Source organism: Muscardinus avellanarius (assembly GCF_963383645.1).
Source record: "Muscardinus avellanarius genome assembly, chromosome: 11".
Lineage (NCBI taxonomy): Eukaryota > Metazoa > Chordata > Mammalia > Rodentia > Gliridae > Muscardinus > Muscardinus avellanarius.
The window spans coordinates 7,262,488-7,280,300 of NC_137797.1; the positions used below are offsets into that span (position 1 = coordinate 7,262,488).

A 17,813-nucleotide genomic window follows, 5' to 3' on the forward strand; every position below is an offset into this window, starting at 1 on the left:
GTGGCTTTCCACCGGCCTCTGCGTGTGTGTGCTCCGTGCTATGGAAGCTCCTTGTCTGCCTGTCTTCGTGCGACAGACGCACTTCCTCGGCGATCCCTCCCTTTCCAACTCTCTCTGCTTTGCCCTTCTCTCTCCCCCTTTGGGGCATTCCAAGCATCACCATGTTTTCCCTCCATATGCTGTTTGACCAGAGGCTCTGAGGGCCAGGGCTCCTCTGCAGCAGCATGGCCAGCTCACAGCCGGACACAGAGGCCCTGGGTGATCTGCCGGGGGGACCAGCACAGCAGAGGAAAGGCTCTGGCCCTGGCTGTCTCTGCCCTACATCAGCGCCATTCAGAATTGGTTTCTCTTGCCCCCCTCCCTCTCTAGGTAGGAGTCACATGCCTGTTCCAGAGCTGTGGAGACAGAATCTGGGCAGGATAGTGCTGACAGATGCCTGCCACAGGTGGGAGCAGCAGGCTGGAGTCTGGCATGGAGGAATTCATGGGCTGTCCCAGGTTCCAGCCACAGAATGAGAGGCTGGACACAGCATGGGGACACCCTGCACCCTGGCAGCTGAGCATTGAAATGCCTTTTTGTTTACTTATTTAATTTTACTAGGGATTGAATCTAAGGGCATTCGATCTCTGAGATATATCCCTAGCCCTTTGCCCTTTTTTTATTTATTTACTTGTTTATTGTGGTGCTGGGGATTGGACCCAGGGGCATTCTACCTCCAAGCTACACCTCCAGTCCTATTTTTTTTTTAACAGGATACCACTAAGTTGCTGAGGCTGGCCACCAACCTGTGGTCCTCCTGTCTCAGCCTTCCAAGTACTGGGATTACAAGCGTGTGCCACCACGCCTGACTTTAGTTTTTATTTTGAAACAAGGTTTCACCAAGTTGTTGAGATCCTTGCTGAATTGCTGAGGCTGGCCACCAACCTGTAGTCCTCCCGTCTCAGCCTCCCAATTCCTGGGATTACAGGCAGGCACCACCACCATACCTGACTTGAAATACCTTTGACATCCTCTGCGAGACCCGCTCAGCCCGGGAGGCTCTCTAGTTGCCTGGGCCGTGCAGTGGACAAGAGTCCCTGGGGCTAGTCGGGAGAGCCCACCTGGAACACATGGTCTGGGCCACTGCGAACTTCCCTGGGCTTCAGCTCCATTACCTTGAAGATGGGCTCAACGTCTTACCAAGAAATAACATCTTCACAGCATGTAGCTCAGTGCGTGGCACATAGGAAGAGATGACAGAATTGTCTTTCCCTCCTGCTCTCCTTGCTGAAGGGATTGTTTGGGTTTTTTATTTTTTTTTTAATTTTTTAATTTTTTTAAACTTTTTTATTTTCTTTTAGTGGGTCTGGAGATGGCACCCAGGGGCATTTGACCTCCAAGCTACACCCCTGCCCTATTTTTTATTCTTTATTTTCAAACAGGATTTCACTAAGTTGTGGAGGGCCTCACTAAGTAGCTGAGGCTGTCTGCGAACCACGATCCTCCTGTCTCAGCCTCACGAATGCTGGGGTTACTAGTGTGCGCCACCACGCCTGGCTTGATTTTTATTTTGTTTTACAGTAGTAGGGGCTAAACTTGGCACGTGATAGCATGTGCTAGACAAAGTCCACTGAGCTACATTCCCCAGCCCGTGTGTGTGTGTGTGTGTGTGTGTGTGTGTGTGTGTGTGTGTGTGTGTGTTATACAGGAGACTAAACCCAGGGGAATTGTACCTGTGAGTTACACCCCCAACCCTGTTTTAACTCTTTATTTTGAAACAGGGTCTCACTAAATTGCAGAGGGCCTAAGTTGCTGGACCTGGCCACGAATCTGCAGTCCTGTCTTAGCCTCCCAAGTACTAGGATTACAAGTGTGTCCACCACGCCCGGCTCATCTTCAGCCCTTTTTAAATTTTATTTTGAGACAGGCTCTCACTAAATTTCCCAGGCTGGCCTTGAACTTGCAATCCTTCCTTAACCTCCCAGTATCTGTTATAACAGGTGTGTGCCACCCACCCAACCTGATAGAAGAGCCATTAAGAAGTGAATCTGAGGCCGGGCGTGGTGGCGCACGCTTGTAATCCCTGTGCTTGGGAAGCAGAGACAGGAGGATCGTGCAGGTTCGAAGCCAGCCACGCTGGCTTAAGAGACCCTGTTTCCAAATAAAACTATATAAAAAAAAACAGGTCTGGGAGTGTAGCCCGGAGGTAGAAGGGCTTCCAGGAACCCCAGTACCACCACAAAAAAAAAGTGAATCTGGAGAAATGGGGTCTCACTGTACATTCAAGAGAGTTTGTGTTGGGGTGGTCTAATCAGCACAAAGGGTGTCCCCGGCTGGAGGTGCAGACACTGTGAGCCCTGTGGCGCCCAGGGCCACAGCCCACAGAACCTGCTCACTGCACAGGCTGAGGGTGCTGGCGGGCCTCCTCATCCTGCCGTCGGGGGCTGGTGTGGGGCCTCTGTTCCGAGTGGTAAGCAGGACTGGGTGCAGACCAAGCCAGCAGAGCCCTCAGAGGGTGTGTGGGCGCCTGAGGCCAGTCCACACAGGCATCCTGCACCCCAGCACAGTTGGCTGAGTGCCCGCTAGCTTAGCCCTTGCCGTGCCTGTCAGCCACAGGGCTTTTGCTTTCTGGGCATGGCATCAGAGAAGGTGCCAAGACTACCCTCCAGTGCTGTTTCTCTGCCTTTCCTGTATCCTGGCCTCACGAAAGCCAGGACGCAGTGGTGAATGGGCTGGTGGTGGCCATGGGAGGCTGGGGGCTGCGGACCCTGGGCTCAGAGCCCCCTTCAGCTGTGAGGGCAGCTGCGCCCTGCTGTGTACATGGATGGCAGGATGGCAGCCACTGGCCCACGTTCAGGGACCTGGCAGCCAGCTTCCTGGGGTGGTTTTAACCCGAGCGTTGTGTTGCTGTCTCTGCACAGTATCTTCCTGCTTGTTGATGTTTTCTGTTGAGCAGGTATGAGCCTCCTTTTAGCAAGATAGGCAGGTGAGCGCGTGTGCTTGTGAATGGTATATTCTTAGCTCCTGCACACGAATCGGCTTCTCAACGCTTTTGTATGTTAATAAGCTTTATGGAGGCAGGGAGACCACCAGGCTCTTGCTGAGGTTAGTCACTGGTGGAAGGCACCAGACAGCATGAGGAAGGAGCAAGGGAGCCCCGGGGCTCTGGTGCTGCGAGTGTGGGACAGGACAGGTGGGAAGCAGGGGTCGGGGAGGCCTCGCCGCAGGCTCTAGTTTGTTGTTTTTTGTTTTTGTTTTTGTTTTACTAATCCCTTGAGAACCTCGGTGTCTCTGTGAGACCTTCACTCCTGGGATGGCCCATGAGGCATCCGTAAAGGCCACCGTGGGACCATCTGCCCTCCGTAGATCATGAGCACCTCCTTTCTGAACTGGTTTTGCAAGAGGACTCAGGTTCTCAGGAGTACACAAGCTCCAGCTCAGGACAAGCCCCAGAAAACAGGCTGAAAGCTGCCCTCCCCATCAGAGGCCCTGGGAAGTATTCTCTGCGTGTGTTAAAAACTGGCCATAGGCGCCAGGCATGGTGGCACATGCCTGTAATCCCTATACTTGGAAGACTGAGACAGGGGACTGCAGGTTTGAGGCCAGCCGAGACTTGCAGCAACCTAGAGAGACCCTGTTTCAAAACAAAAAGTTTAAAAAGTTGGGGATGTAGATCGGAGGTAAAATGCCCCAGGGTTCAATCCCCAGAATCAGGGAAAAAAGAAAAACTGGCTGAACCAACCAGAGGCAGCTGTGAAGTGGTCTGGAGGAGCTGGGCCTCTCCGCACCTCTGTGAGGTCTGGCCCAGCTGCAAGCCCCTCTCGCCACACCCTGTGCAAGCAGCGCCGGCCTGGAAGTCTCGGGACCCTTCTTTCTGGTTCCTTTCATGCACTGGGAGGTGGACATGCCCTGAGAGGCCCTCAGTCCACCCCACTGCACGGCTGCCTTCCCCCGTGGTCCAGGTCCACAGCCACACGACAGCCAGCATTGGTTTGGACGTGTCGCGAGTTGGCAGCGCGTCTACGAGGCCCAGCGCAGCGCCGCCACGGAGCAGGGCTGCTGGCTGGGCCCGCGTCAGGTGCCTAGCTCTCAGGGGCTGTTGCTTGTTTTCCAGGTTAGACTGTGGAGATGAGAAGGTGGTGGACACTTGTGATGGAACGGACACCACCCTACCGCGCAGCCCGCCCGCCCGCCAGCACTTCCTCCCTAAGCTCTCACATCACATGCAAACGGTGACACCACAGCAAAGAGACCCAAGATGTCGAATGGCTGTTTCCATGGACACGATCTCCATAGTGACTATGTGGGGGGGAGGGGGGCTGAGGGGAAAAGGGGGAATAAGGGGAGGGATAAAAATATATATATATAAATCTATTTTTAGTCTGGAAAGACTTTGTTTAAGTGAAAGGTGCGCTATCCCTTTTGATTCTATTTTAAAATTATCTAGTTAACTCCAAATTTGTTCCAATGACAGTAAAATTGAACTGAACAAACTCATCTCATAAAGGACAGGGTGTGGCGTTGATCTTAGCCTGTCAGGCCAATTCCAAAACACTAGATCCAGGACTGAAAGAGCAGACAAGCCACGCCCAAGCCGTCCTTTGGCGTCGGGTTTTGGGGTGGGAAGTGGGATGGTCCACATTTCCAAGCGTGGGGGGAAATGACATTTAAACGCAAAATTAAATTTTTTCCTTTCCAGAAACACTATTTATTTATTTTTAAATTTTTATCTTTTTGGGGGTGAAATTGGCAGATCCCCAAGGTCATGGCTGTTCCTGGGTCATGGCGGCTGGTGAGATCCTCGATGCCCAGCATGTGGGCACGGAGGCAGAGTCAAGGGATGGCCATCTCGGTGACCTCTGTCCTCGGCACATTCCAGACAGCTGAGCCCTGACCACCGGAACCCAGGGAAGAGGAGGAGGCCCCGCCTCTGCTGCCAGGGCGTGGCTGGGAGGGCGTGTCGCACGAGCCAGGCAGGTGGTGGGACGTGACCAGGGGCACCACCGGACCTTGTTTTCTTTTCTTTTCTTTTCTTTTTTTTTTTTTTTGCTTTCATTTTTATAATGGAAAAGGGGGCTTGTCCGAAAGGCAGCCCCATGCTCTGTGATTCTTTATGTTGTTTGTTTTGTTTTGTAAATTGTATAATTTTTAAATATCTGAGTTTTAAAAAAAAAAACCAGAAGAAAAAGTACAAAAAAAAATCTTGTTAAGGCCTTAAGAAGGGGTTAGTGCATCTTTCAGGGGTCACTCTGCCATGGGGATAAAATAGCTGTTTCACAAACAGTTTTATTTAAAAAAACAAAAAACAAAAAAAATCAAAAAATCAAAAAAATAATAAACTTCATTTTAACCTTGTTTCCATTTTCATTTACTTTAACATGAATGCGTCTCTTCTTTTTCCCATTCCAGCCCCCAAAAGGTAGCCTTGGTTCCCCCCAGAGGAGGCCTCCTCCAGGGCTGGGTGCCACCTGTGGGGACAGTCAGGTGCACTTCAGTGGGTGTGAGGATGTGTTTTCAATCATTAAAGACTGTAAAAAAAGATTCAATGTTAATGGGCTTTTTTAGAGAACAGAAATATTTGAAGGAATGTAAAATAGAAGTGGGTAATTATAAATGAGTTCTTTCTGCTCATCGTTCTGGGGCCACAGAGTGGCAGATGGACTCGTTTTGGTGGCTACATCGAGCAGCGTGCTCCATGTCTCACTTGGCCCCGCCAGGATCAGGGTGTGGGCGGGTGCGCTGGGCCAGCCCTGGACCCTACTCAGGCAGCTGGACAGGACCTGCCTGGAAATAGAGGCCTCGGAGCTGGTTGGCTTTCTCTTCTGGTGTTGACTGGGCGCCAACACAGTTAAATGAAATTGACAGCTTTCAAACATCAAGGGCTAAACTACAAAACTTGAAAAATGGCCGGGCGTGGTGGCACACACTTGTAATCCCAGCATTGGGGAGGCGGAGACGGTTCCATTCCCAGTACCACAGACAAAGAAAAAAAAAAAAACTTGAAAAATGTGTAAATGAAAATATTTCTCTGCCAGGAAGTGTTTTTCGCTTTGCCGTTTGGTCTGTTGGTCTGTTGTCCCCTTCTAACCTGCTGGCAGCCCGAGAGCGGGGCTCCCTTGTGAGGGTTCTAGGTCTTTAGCCAATTTCATTGAGCCATTGAGCTGGGGCGTGGCCCTCCTCACTCTCATCTGTCTGGATTCTCCCATACCTCCACTGCTTCAAAGTCAGTGTTTGAGTCCAAGACTTGTTTTGGGGTTTTTTTTTTTTTTGGGGGGGGGTTGGGTTTTTTTTTGTGTGTGTGTGGTACCAAGGATTGAACCCAGAGGTATTCAGCCTCCAAGCTACACCCCCAGCCAGCCCTTTTTACCTCCCCCCTCCCTTCTGTACTGGGGATGGAACCCAGGGGCATTCTACCTCTGAGCTACACACCCAGCCCTATTTTTCTTCCTTTATTTTGAAACATAGTCTCACTGAGTTGCAGAGGGCCTCACTAAGTAGTAGCTGGGGCTGTCCTCGAACCTGTGATCCTCCTGTCTCAGCCTCCCAAGTACTAGGATTACAGGTGTGCACCACCGTGCCTGGCTTAATAGATTTTTTCTTTAAGGCAGTTTCAGGTTCACGGCAATGTTGAAAGGAAGAGAGTCCCCACATACGAAACCTCCCCACGATTGGCCTCCCCATCCCCATCAGAGTGGGACATTTATAACTGATGAATCTATGTGACACCTTAAAATCACCATCAAGTTCACAGTTTACATTAGGTAAACTTTATACTGTACATTTTATGAGTTTGGACAATTTGTAATGACATATCCTTCATTATAGTCTCATCAGGGTAGTTTTTCTATGCCTGAAAGAACTGTGTGTGTGTGTGTGTGTGTGTGTGTGTGTGTGTGTGTGTGTGTGACAGACAGACAGACAGGATTGGCCCCAGGGATATTCTACCTCCAGATAAACACCCAGTCTAAATTTTTCTTTTATTTTGAAGCAGGGTCTCACTAAGTTGCTGAGGCTGGCCGCAACCTACAATCCTGCCTCGGCCTGCCAAGTGCTGGATTACAGGGGTGCACCACCACACCTGGCTCGTCCTCTAATTTTCAAGTGTACGTAGTTCCGTGATGTTGGGTGACGTCAGTGTACATGCAGCTGATCTCCAGAACTTTTTCAGCTTGCAAGCCCGAAACTACCCCGCCCCACCCCCACCACTGCTAACTCCCCACGAGTGGCCCTGCTGCCCAGGAGCTGCCATCTGGGGCTGGAGTATTGCACAGCCCATAATCTCTTGCGCCCCCCGGTGGCTTCCCGTGGAGCGACAGCTCTGAAGACAGCCAGCCTCGCCTGTGAGAAGTTTGAACAGACCGCTTTGGGAAGAGCTGGAACTTGGAGTGTCCTTCCAGTGATGCAGCTCTGCCTGGCGGGGAGAAGGGTAAAGGCCTGCAAAATGTTCACTTCCCTACCCTTCCTGAGTCTGCCGGCCGGGGGCAAAAGCTTCCTAACTGATCTCTAGAATTCTCGGCATATACACAGCTCTCGGGTCCAGGTCCTAATCCACCTGCTTGCTGCCGGACTTGGAAGTGTCTCATGCGGCAGCAGCGGAGGGCCGCCAGTGCACGGTGCGTTTTGTCATCTAACACGTGTGGTCCCAGTGTCGGAGGAGAGTGGGGTTTTGTTTTGTTTTGCAGTCCTGGGGATGGATCCCTGGGCCTTCTACCTCTTTGCAATGCCCCCTAGCCCTATTTTTTTTTTTATTCTTTATTTTGAAACAGGGTCTCACGGAGTTGCAGAGGGCCTAAGTAGCTGAGGGTGATATCCTGTCTCAGTCTCCCAAATGCTGGGATTATAAGCGTGCGCTGCCACACCTGGCTGAGTGGGTATGTTTTAGTAAAGTATTAAGTCCTGCAATTTCTGTACTGGCCATTAATAGAATATCATGTCTAGCCACTGCGGTGGCACACACTTGTAATTCTATAACTTGGGAGGCCGAGACAGGAGAATTGCGGGTTCAAAGCCAGCCCCAGCAACTTAGTGAGACTCAGCAACTTCTTAAGAACCTGTTTCCAAGTAAGATAAAATACAGGGTGTAGCTCGGGGGTAGAATGGCCTGGAATCAATCCCCAGTACCAGAAAAAAAAGAAAGAGAACGCCGTGTCTAAACAGTGCAGAGCTGGAGCTGGCGCAGGGTTTGGACGTGCTCCCGAACGCCGCCCTGGGATTGGCCCTGGTCGCAGGACATCTGGCCCTGGGGACACATCTGGCCCGTGTTCGATGGCCCTGGGAAAGACCGATGAGTTGGAGCGCGCGGTGTGACGGCAGTGCCGGCACGGGAGGCCCAGGCCGCGTCACTGCGGGCTCTCCTCGTGCTGCTCCCTCCTGGGCACGGGCCCTGCAGGAGGGCGACACCACCTAGCCCGCAGACATGTCTGCCCACGTTGTCACCCTGCCCCAGTGCTCAGGCCAGCTCACCAGAGTCAGCTGCAGGGTTTCTGCTCCCAGGTGCCCTCTCTTGCATCCTGGATATCAGCTGGACAGAACAGAGGGCCAGCGACCTCTGCTTCTACCCTGCACAGATTCAAACGTGGACTTCCACTGTAAATGCCTTATCTAAAGCCAATTACTTTCCAAAGTCCCCACCTTTAATCACCATAGTCAGATAAAGTTTCTGTGCCCTTAATAACTCATGAAGGAATTTTTTTTTTTTTTTTTTTTTTTGCAGTATCAGGGATGGAACCCAGGAGCATTCTACCTCCAAGCTACACCCCCAACCCTATATTTTTAAATTCTTTATTTTGAAACAGGGTCTCACTGAGTTGCAAAGGGCCTCACATCACACACACACACACACACACACACACACACACACACACACAGGAGCTTGGCTCCTGGTGGTGTACAGGTTGCCTGGCTCCTCCCAGCAGGGGCCGCCTCCCCTGAGCATCGGGCCCACCTGGTCACTGCCTGCCTGGATTCCCGGGCTCCTCCTGACCCTCAAGTCTCTGGGCGTCAGGGGGCAACAGGGCTGCTCTGCGCTCACTAGTAGCCCTGACTGGGCAGAAGCCAGAAGCCCTTGCCCAGCCTGTGCGAAGCCCTCCAGCCACGGCCTGGGGACCCCGTCATTCTGGCTCCACGTGTGACTAGAAACCACATGTTAGTTGTGGAGGATCCTGGTTCACAGTGAGTCTTCACTGCTTCAGAATTCTCTAGGACTTTCTTCTTTCTTTCTTTCTTCTTTCTTTCTTTCTCTTTCTTTCTGTGGTACTGGGATGGAATCCTTCTACCTCCGGTCCACACTCCCAGACTTATTTTATATTTTATTTGGAAACAGGGTCTCTTAAGCCAGCAAGGCTGGCTTTGAACCTGCGCGATCCTCCTGTCTCTGCCTCCCAAGAACTGGGATTACAAGCCTGCGCAACCATGCCCAGCTAGGACTTTCATTTATTGATATATTTATTTATTATTTTTGTATGTGCCTGTATGGTACTGGGGATTGAACCCAGAGGCATTTTATCTCCAAGCTACACTCCCAACCCTATTTTATTTTTTTATTTTGAAGCAGGGTGTTGATGGGTTGATGAGAGCTTCACTACTTGCCGAGGTTGTCCTTGAACCTGAGACCTACCTGTCTAAGCCTCATAAGTACTGGGATTACAAAGTGCGCACCACCACCCTGGTTCTCTAGGCCTTTTGAGAATTGGTTTTTTTTTGTGTGTGTGTGGTACTGGGATGGAACCCAGGGGCATTTTGCCTCCGAGATACACCCCCAGCCATATATATATATATATATATATATATATATATTTTTTTTTTTTTTGTGGTGGTGGTACTGGGGATGGAACCCTTCTACCTCTGGGCTACACTCCCAGACATATTTTATATGTTTATTTGGAAACAGGGTCTAATAAGCCAGCAAGGCTGGCCTCAAACCGGAACCATCCTTCTGTCTCTGCCTCCCAAGCGTAGGGATTACAAGTGTGCGCCACCACACCCGGCAATATTTTTAATTCTGTATTTTAAAACAGGGTCTCACTGAGTTGCCAAGGGCCTTGCTATGTAGCTGAGGTGGTCCGAGGAGAACTGAGGTCACTGCCTCCCAAATGCTGGGATTATAAGCATGGGCCACCATGCCTGGCAGCAGCTAATTTTTGACAACAACTCTGATTCCTTGCAATGAACTTTCCTGAGAAAGGTGCACTTCTCAGTAGGGGAGCCTCAGGACAACTATGCAGACCTGCAAGTGGGGGCCTGGCATCCACCAGACAGGAAGAGTCCTGAAGAGTCCCAGGGGTGAAGCCGTGACCCTCCTCCGGCCCTTTAGCCACCTCGAGTCCAGCTGCTCTTTGCACGGTCACTGCTGAGCTGGTGTTGGGAGGGGACGAGGGCCAGTGGAGGGGCCATAAAGCTGGCTGTCCCTGTGGAGTCACAAAACCACACAGGCAGAAAGCATAGAGCGCTGCTAATCTGTCACAAACAGGAGCCACAGCAGAGCCAGCAGACCAGCGGGAGCCACAGGCCTGGTTTATTGCGTATCAGAGCTCAGGCTGGGAGAGACTTGGTGCCCCTTTAGCGGGCCACAGCACAGAGCTCGTAGGGCTGTGGGACGGTTATGGTAAAAAAGACCCCGTTATCGCTGGGCGGGGGCTGTCCCGGCGGCACAGAGAAGCTGAAGCGCTGCAGGAGGCAGGTGAAGAAGAGGAAGAGCTCCATGCGGGCCAGCGGCTCCCCGAGGCAGGCGCGGCGGCCTGTGGGTGGGACGGCGCTCAGTCAGGCGGCCTGGCCTCCAGCCCCCCACCCCCACCCCGAGGGCTCAGGCCCCAGCACCTGCTGAGAAAGGCATGAAGGCCTCCTGCTTCACGAAGCGGCCCTGCGCGTCCAGGAAGTGCTCGGGGTGGAAGCGGAAGGGCTTCTCCCAGACGGTCTCATCCTTCAGCACCGATGACAGGTTGGTGAAGAGCATTGTCCCCTGGGAGGGGGAAGCCTGGCGTGAACGCGGGCCGGCACGGGGACACCAAGACCCTCGCACTGGGCACGCGTGGGCAGACACTGGCCCCCTCGAGTGACCACAGCCCAGAAGCCCCTAGGCCCGTCTCTGAGCCCCAGGCAGGGCTGAGTGATGAGGTACCTGACAGCCCTTGCTGCCACCCGCCCAGCTGCAGGGCTCCTGGACGCACCATGGCCTTCCTAGGTTCTCTTCCCACTCCCCAGGCTCAGAGTGGACAGGGCTGGCCCATACACATCAAGACAGCAGAGTCCGCGTCCAGGATCCCAGATTACGTGTCCTAAGTTCCAAACCTGGCCCAAGTATCGTCCATGCTGCGGCCACCAGCCTACGGAGGCGCTGAGCCCGTGGGGCCCAGGCTCACCTTGGGGATGAGGAAGCCCTGCACTTCAACGTCCCGGGACGTCATGTGGGGCACGCCCATCGGGACAATGTCTGCAAAGCGCTGCACCTCGTGAATCACGGCCATGGTGTAGGGCATGCGGGCCTGGTCCGCCATCTCGGGCCGCCGCACCTGCCCTAGCACCTCGTCGATCTCCTCTTGGACGCGGCCTGGAAGGAGGCACGCCCACAGCAGGTCAGGCCCGGCCGCGCTGGCCTCTCCTACCTGCGCTGAGGCTGTGTCCGGGCGAGGAGGACGGCTCTCTTGAGGCCTGAGCCAAGCCTGCTGGGTGAGGCAGGCCTGCACGCAGCCCGGGGCCTGCCCGTCTCCCTCCCTCTTATTCCCTCCACCCCAGCGGGGCTCACGCTGCACATCGGGGTGGAGGATCATGAGCAGGAGGGCCCAGGCCAGCGTGGTCGAGGTGGTCACCATCCCCGCTGTGAACAGGTCAGACACCACCAAGCGCAGGTTCGCATCATTGAAGCTGCTCTCGGGGTTCCCCTTGGCCTGGCCGGGCAGAGGGTGGCTCAGCGGGCCATGAAGGAAGCCACCACGGGCCCCCAATCTGCACCTGCCAGCCCTGCGTACTGTGGATCAGACCCGCCCTGCCTGGCCTCAGGCCTCACGGGACCCTCAGCCCCATGTCTGAGCTCCCCCTCACCTTCTCCATCTCATCCATGAAGGCGTCAGTCAGGTCTCGGGGAGGCTGGGCCGGGTCCCAGGTCATCTTGTGCTTGGTCAGCATCTCATCCAGCAGGGCCATGAAGGCCTTCTGTGTGGGGAAGACTCGACCAGGTAGTCCTGGGATGCGCAGGAGCACTGGGATTGAATTCAGCACCTGTGACAGCCAGAGGGGAGCTGGGTCCTTCCTGTGCTCCGTGCTCAGCTGGACCAGCCTCAGGCCCCGGCTTCCTCCAGCGGGACTCATGGCCTTCTTGTCCCATCCAGGGATCTGCTGCCTTCCCAAAGCCCAGCCTCCATTCTTTCTCGCTTTCTGTCTCTTTCCTGGCCCCGGGCAGTCAGAAGGAAAATATCCTCTCATGTGCTCTGTGGTTTCCAACATGGACAGGAAGCCCAGCTCCTGTCTCTTGGGGCCCTGTGACCCTGGGCTTTCCTCTCCCGACAGCTATCTGAGATCTGCCCATCTCCAAGCCCACGCCCTCCCTTTTTTTTTTTTTTTTTTTTTTTTTTTTTGGTGGTACTGGGGTATTCCTCCGGGATACACTCCCATGGGCTACACTCCCAGACCTATTTTTTAACTTTTTTATGTGAAAACAGGGTCTCTTAAGCCTGTCTCTGCCTCCCACGGCGGAGATTACAAGCGTGCGCCACCACGCCCGGCTATGCCCTCCCTCTTGAATGCCTTCTCCCCGTGCCTTTCTCACTAATCCTCCTCCTCAGAGGCCAGGCTGTTGGAGGCTGGTCCTCTCGAGTCCCCGAGCACCCCACCTGTGGTATAAAGCCATAGTCCTCCTTTATGAAGTCATCCAGCAGGTCCAAAATCCTGGTCAAGTGTGGATCATCATACTCAAAGCGGCGGGCGTAGATGAGGGAGGAGATGACGTTGCTCGTGGCTTTGTTCAGGAGGGTGTTGGGGCGAAAGGGGCGACCTGAGACAGGACGGGGGGTCAGGGTGTGGTCCCGTCCTGGTCCCGCCCATCCTGCGTCCCTCAGCCCATCCCCTACCGTCCTGGTCGGTGAAGGCGGCACAGAGGCAGGACGCCTCCTCCGTCACCCACTGCTCCAGCGACTTCTTGCCCAGGCCGAAGTTGCGCATGGTGGACAAGGAGAAGCGCCGCTGCTCGTGCCAGGCGGGTCCGTAGGGTGCCAGGATCACCCCTGAGGTCGGGCAGGCATGCAGGTTTACCCTCTCTTTCCATGGGTACCTCTGCCCTGATGCCCACAGCCCTGCACAGGCTTCTTTCGCAGGCTCTGCTGCTGCTGGGACTGGCTGGCTTTCCCTCCCGTTTAGTGGCCATGACCTCCTGGCCCCGCCCAGCCCGACATTGGCTCGCCCGCCCCTGCCTGCCTGGAGAGTGCGGCTTGAGGCCCAGGTGCTCGTAGATGGCCATCCAGGGCCGGTCGGCGGTGTCCTTGCCGCACTTCACCAGCACCTCCTGTACGGCTTTGAAGCCACTGATCACCACCACCGGCTGCCAGGCCAGCTGCAGGCCGACCACGTCCCCGAAGCGGAGTCGCAGCTACGGGGGGAGGTGAGGACTGTCCTCAGGCCAGGTCCCCCAGTCTGCAGGACCCACCTCACCGCGCAGGGGCGGAGAACCCGATGGCACGGGCAGGTCAGGTCGGCTGGCTTTCGTGCTTCCCTCGTGGTGCTGGGGACTCAACAGGCCCACACCTGCACAAGCCACACCCCGCCTGAGATGTGGGTGGCCGGGTGTGGAGCTCTGTGGTCCAGGAGTCCCTTTGGACCACCCCTCCAGCTCTGACCTCACCAGCTCAGGAAATTGCCATTGTGTCATTAGCATCCCTTCTTACAGCCCAGGAGACTCAGGTGAGGTGGGCATGAGGCCAAAGCCCCATAGCGGCAAAACAAGTGTCTCAGGCTTCTGAGCTAATTTTCTTTTGTTTTGATTTTTTGCAGAGCTAGGGATGAATCCCAGGGGCATTTTTACCTCTGAGCGACACCTCCGGGTCTATTTTGTATTCTTTATTTTGACACGGGGTCTCAGTGAGTCACAAAGGGCCTAAGTAGCTGAGGCTATCCGTGAACCACGATCCACCTGTCTCAGCCTCCCCCAAAATGCTGGCATTACAAGTGTGAGCCACCACGCCCGGCTTCTCAACTAATTTTCTGAATGAAGGACGGGGCAGAGGGGGTGGGGAGCTCTTCCCACATCCCTGCACATTTCCTCTGATGCAATCACAGGGACTTGGGGCTGACATAACTCATGTCTTGTGTAACTGAATCCCAACAACTGGCAAATGCTGTCCTACCGCCTGCCCCCGCCTTCCACACCTTTGACCCTGAAAGGTCCCCACATGTCCACAGTCATGCCCTGCCCTCCCCCAGGTAGCCCCTCAAACCTGCTTCCCCAGCCACCCACCCTGTGGCTCCACCCACCACCCTCAGCCTGCTCTGGGGGGTCACCGCCACCTCCTTCACCTTGTACATGCTGTACGACATGTTCTCGAAGTTCACCTGCAGCAAGTTGCCCAGCCCGGGCACTGGCATGGGGCCTGGTGGGTACCGTGCCGTCCAGCGTTGGCGCCGGTGCATCAGGTCCACCAGGAGCAGGAAGGTGGCCAGGCCCACGGCCACGGGCCACAGAGCATCGTCGGGCAGCAGCCCCATGGCGGCCTCCCTGCCTGCGGGGCTCCTCTGTGCACACCTGGGCCTCACACCTAGGCACCTAGGACCAGGTGGGACACCCTTAGCACACCCTGAGCACTTGTCCAACCCGGGCCCTTCCCTTATATAGGAGCTGAGGCTGCCCTTTGCCCTGGGAGCCAGCCTGCTCTGTTGACAGTGCAGCTGGAGGCAGAGGTTGCTGGCCCTCTCTTCCGTCCAGGTGATATCCAAGATGCGGGAAAGTGGATCTGGGAGCAGATCCCTCTGCAATTGGACTCTGCTGTGCTGGCCCGAGCACTGGAGCAGGGTGACAATGTGGGCAGATCCCTGCCGGGCGTGGTGGCGCACGCTTGTAATCCCCGCGCTTGGGAGGCAGAGACAGGAGGATCGCGCAGGTTCGAAGCTAGCCCCGCGCGCTGGCTTAGGAGACCCTGTTTCCAAATAAAAATGCAAAAATAGGTCTGGGAGGGTAGCCCGGAGGTAGAAGGGCTTCCAGGAACCCCAGTACCACCAAAAAAACAAACAAACAAACAATGTGGGCAGATCCCTGTTCATAAGCACATGGTCGGTAAGAAACGCAGGAAGACGAGCGGCTGGCATGCCAAGCCAGCAGCGCTGAGGCATGGGGCCACAACCTCAGGCGGGAGCAGCCTTTTTTGGATGCTTGGTGGAGGATGTGTTTGGCAGAGACACAGGGACTGGCACTGCAGGCCATGCCCACCTGGCTGTGGGACCGAGGTGCCACTGCCTAGTCCTTAGGGGCAGCTGGAATCTGGGACTCTGCAAGTCTGGCCCAAACTGGAACCCTGCTTGAGGCCACTCAACTGACCCTGGGAGTACGAGCCTCTCAGGCCCCAGGGATGCCCAGATCTGGCCTGTGGCCTCCATCTGGCCTCTGATAACATTTCTGCCCAGTTGACAGCAATTTCCTGCTGATAATGGCCACAGCCTCGTGGCCAGCTGTGTCTGTCTCATGCCGGCCACTGTCCCCACACGGTCAACCTAACGGGGGTGGGAGGGTGGGGCACGCATGTCTGCGGGCTAGGTGGTGTCGCCCTCCTGCAGGGCCCGTGCCCAGGAGGGAGCAGCGCGAGGAGAGCCCGCAGTGACGCGGCCTGGGCCTCCCGTGCCGGCACTGCCGTCACACCGCGCGCTCCAACTCATCGGTCTTTCCCAGGGCCATCGAACACGGGCCAGATGTGTCCCCAGGGCCAGATGTCCTGCGACCAGGGCCAATCCCAGGGCGGCGTTCGGGAGCACGTCCAAACCCTGCGCCAGCTCCAGCTCTGCAGTTTAGACACGGCGTTCTCTTTCTTTTTTTTCTGGTACTGGGGATTGATTCCAGGTCATTCTACCCCCGAGCTACACCCTGTATTTTATCTTACTTGGAAACAGGTTCTTAAGAAGTTGCTGAGTCTCACTAAGTTGCTGGGGTTGGCTTTGAACCCGCAATTCTCCTGTCTCGGCCTCCCAAGTTATAGAATTACAAGTGTGTGCCACCGCAGTGGCTAGACATGATATTCTATTAATGGCCAGTACAGAAATTCCAGGACTTAATACTTTACTAAAACATACCCACTCAGCCAGGTGTGGCAGCGCACGCTTATAATCCCAGCATTTGGGAGACTGAGACAGGATATCACCCTCAGCTACTTAGGCCCTCTGCAACTCCGTGAGACCCTGTTTCAAAATAAAGAATAAAAAAAAAAAAATAGGGCTAGGGGGCATTGCAAAGAGGTAGAAGGCCCAGGGATCCATCCCCAGGACTGCAAAACAAAACAAAACCCCACTCTCCTCTGACACTGGGACCACACGTGTTAGATGACAAAACGCACCGTGCACTGGCGGCCCTCCGCTGCTGCCGCGTGAGACACTTCCAAGTTCGGCAGCAAGCAGGTGGATTAGGACCTGGACCCGAGAGCTGTGTATATGCCGAGAATTCTAGAGATCAGTTAGGAAGCTTTTGCCCCCGGCCGGCAGACTCAGGAAGGGTAGGGAAGTGAACATTTTGCAGGCCTTTACCCTTCTCCCCGCCAGGCAGAGCTGCATCACTGGAAGGACACTCCAAGTTCCAGCTCTTCCCAAAGCGGTCTGTTCAAACTTCTCACAGGCGAGGCTGGCTGTCTTCAGAGCTGTCGCTCCACGGGAAGCCACCGGGGGGCGCAAGAGATTATGGGCTGTGCAATACTCCAGCCCCAGATGGCAGCTCCTGGGCAGCAGGGCCACTCGTGGGGAGTTAGCAGTGGTGGGGGTGGGGCGGGGTAGTTTCGGGCTTGCAAGCTGAAAAAGTTCTGGAGATCAGCTGCATGCTACACTGACGTCACCCAACATCACGGAACTACGTACACTTGAAAATTAGAGGATGAGCCAGGTGTGGTGGTGCACTTGGCAGGCCGAGGCAGGAGGATTGCAGGTTGCTCACCAGGAGCTCACTAAGGACCCAGACAAGCTCGGAAGGACAGCGGGGAGGTGAAGGCCTGAGCAGTAGCCGGGGAGTTGAGCAGGGCAGGGCGTGTTCTAGATGAAGTCCCGCCACATTGAGGGGTGTAGGTTTGTGGGAGAGGTGGAGTCAGGGCCAGTTCCGTCCATGGACGTATGATTAGCCCAGACCTAGCTCAGAGGTTTAACAACAGAGGCAGTTCTCTGTTGGGTCATGTCCACCTCCCCCCTGGGTATTGATGGAGGACATGGAAGAAGCCTGAGGAACAAAAGGTTCCGAAAGAGTTAAGCCAGTTTGGCGAAAGGTCAAGCTTTCCGAGACTCTGGGTGACTTCTGGTCTTTCTGGAATTTCTTACCCCCAACCCCACTGGTGAGAGCGGGAACTGGCCGCAATCATGTTCTTAATAATCTTTAACCAGGCCTCTTTGTTTCTCCTTGTTTTGTAATTTTCCCTTCTTGATTGTATTCTGCAAGCATATGACGTATGTTCTACATCAATCATTCTGCATTGTGTTTGAGATTGTACTTTGATGTTTTTCTTTCTTTTGAAGTTGTGGTTTTGGTGCAGGGGAAAAAAGTATAAAAACTTAGTTCTAAAGAATAAAGTTGTCAGTGGTCTAAGAGACAACTGTCCAAGTCTTCATTTCAGGTCTCTCCCTCCCAAGTCCCGGGGAGGAATCCCCACAGGTATCACCTGGACAGAACAAGA

The 17,813-nt window shown here is 54.5% G+C and overlaps 1 protein-coding gene across 1 annotated transcript; it reads right to left on the reverse strand.

The window, feature by feature from the left end:
* Positions 1 to 10,536: 10,536 nt before the first annotated feature.
* Positions 10,537 to 14,667, reverse strand: LOC308270217 (cytochrome P450 2D17-like; the record flags this gene model as incomplete). Its single annotated transcript, XM_080706016.1, has 9 exons — positions 10,537 to 10,715; positions 10,795 to 10,936; positions 11,337 to 11,524; positions 11,720 to 11,861; positions 12,016 to 12,192; positions 12,804 to 12,964; positions 13,041 to 13,193; positions 13,384 to 13,555; positions 14,479 to 14,667. The coding sequence occupies 9 exons, from the start codon at positions 14,665 to 14,667 to the stop codon at positions 10,537 to 10,539; spliced, it is 1,503 nt and encodes a 500-aa protein (XP_080562142.1).
* Positions 14,668 to 17,813: the final 3,146 nt, after the last annotated feature.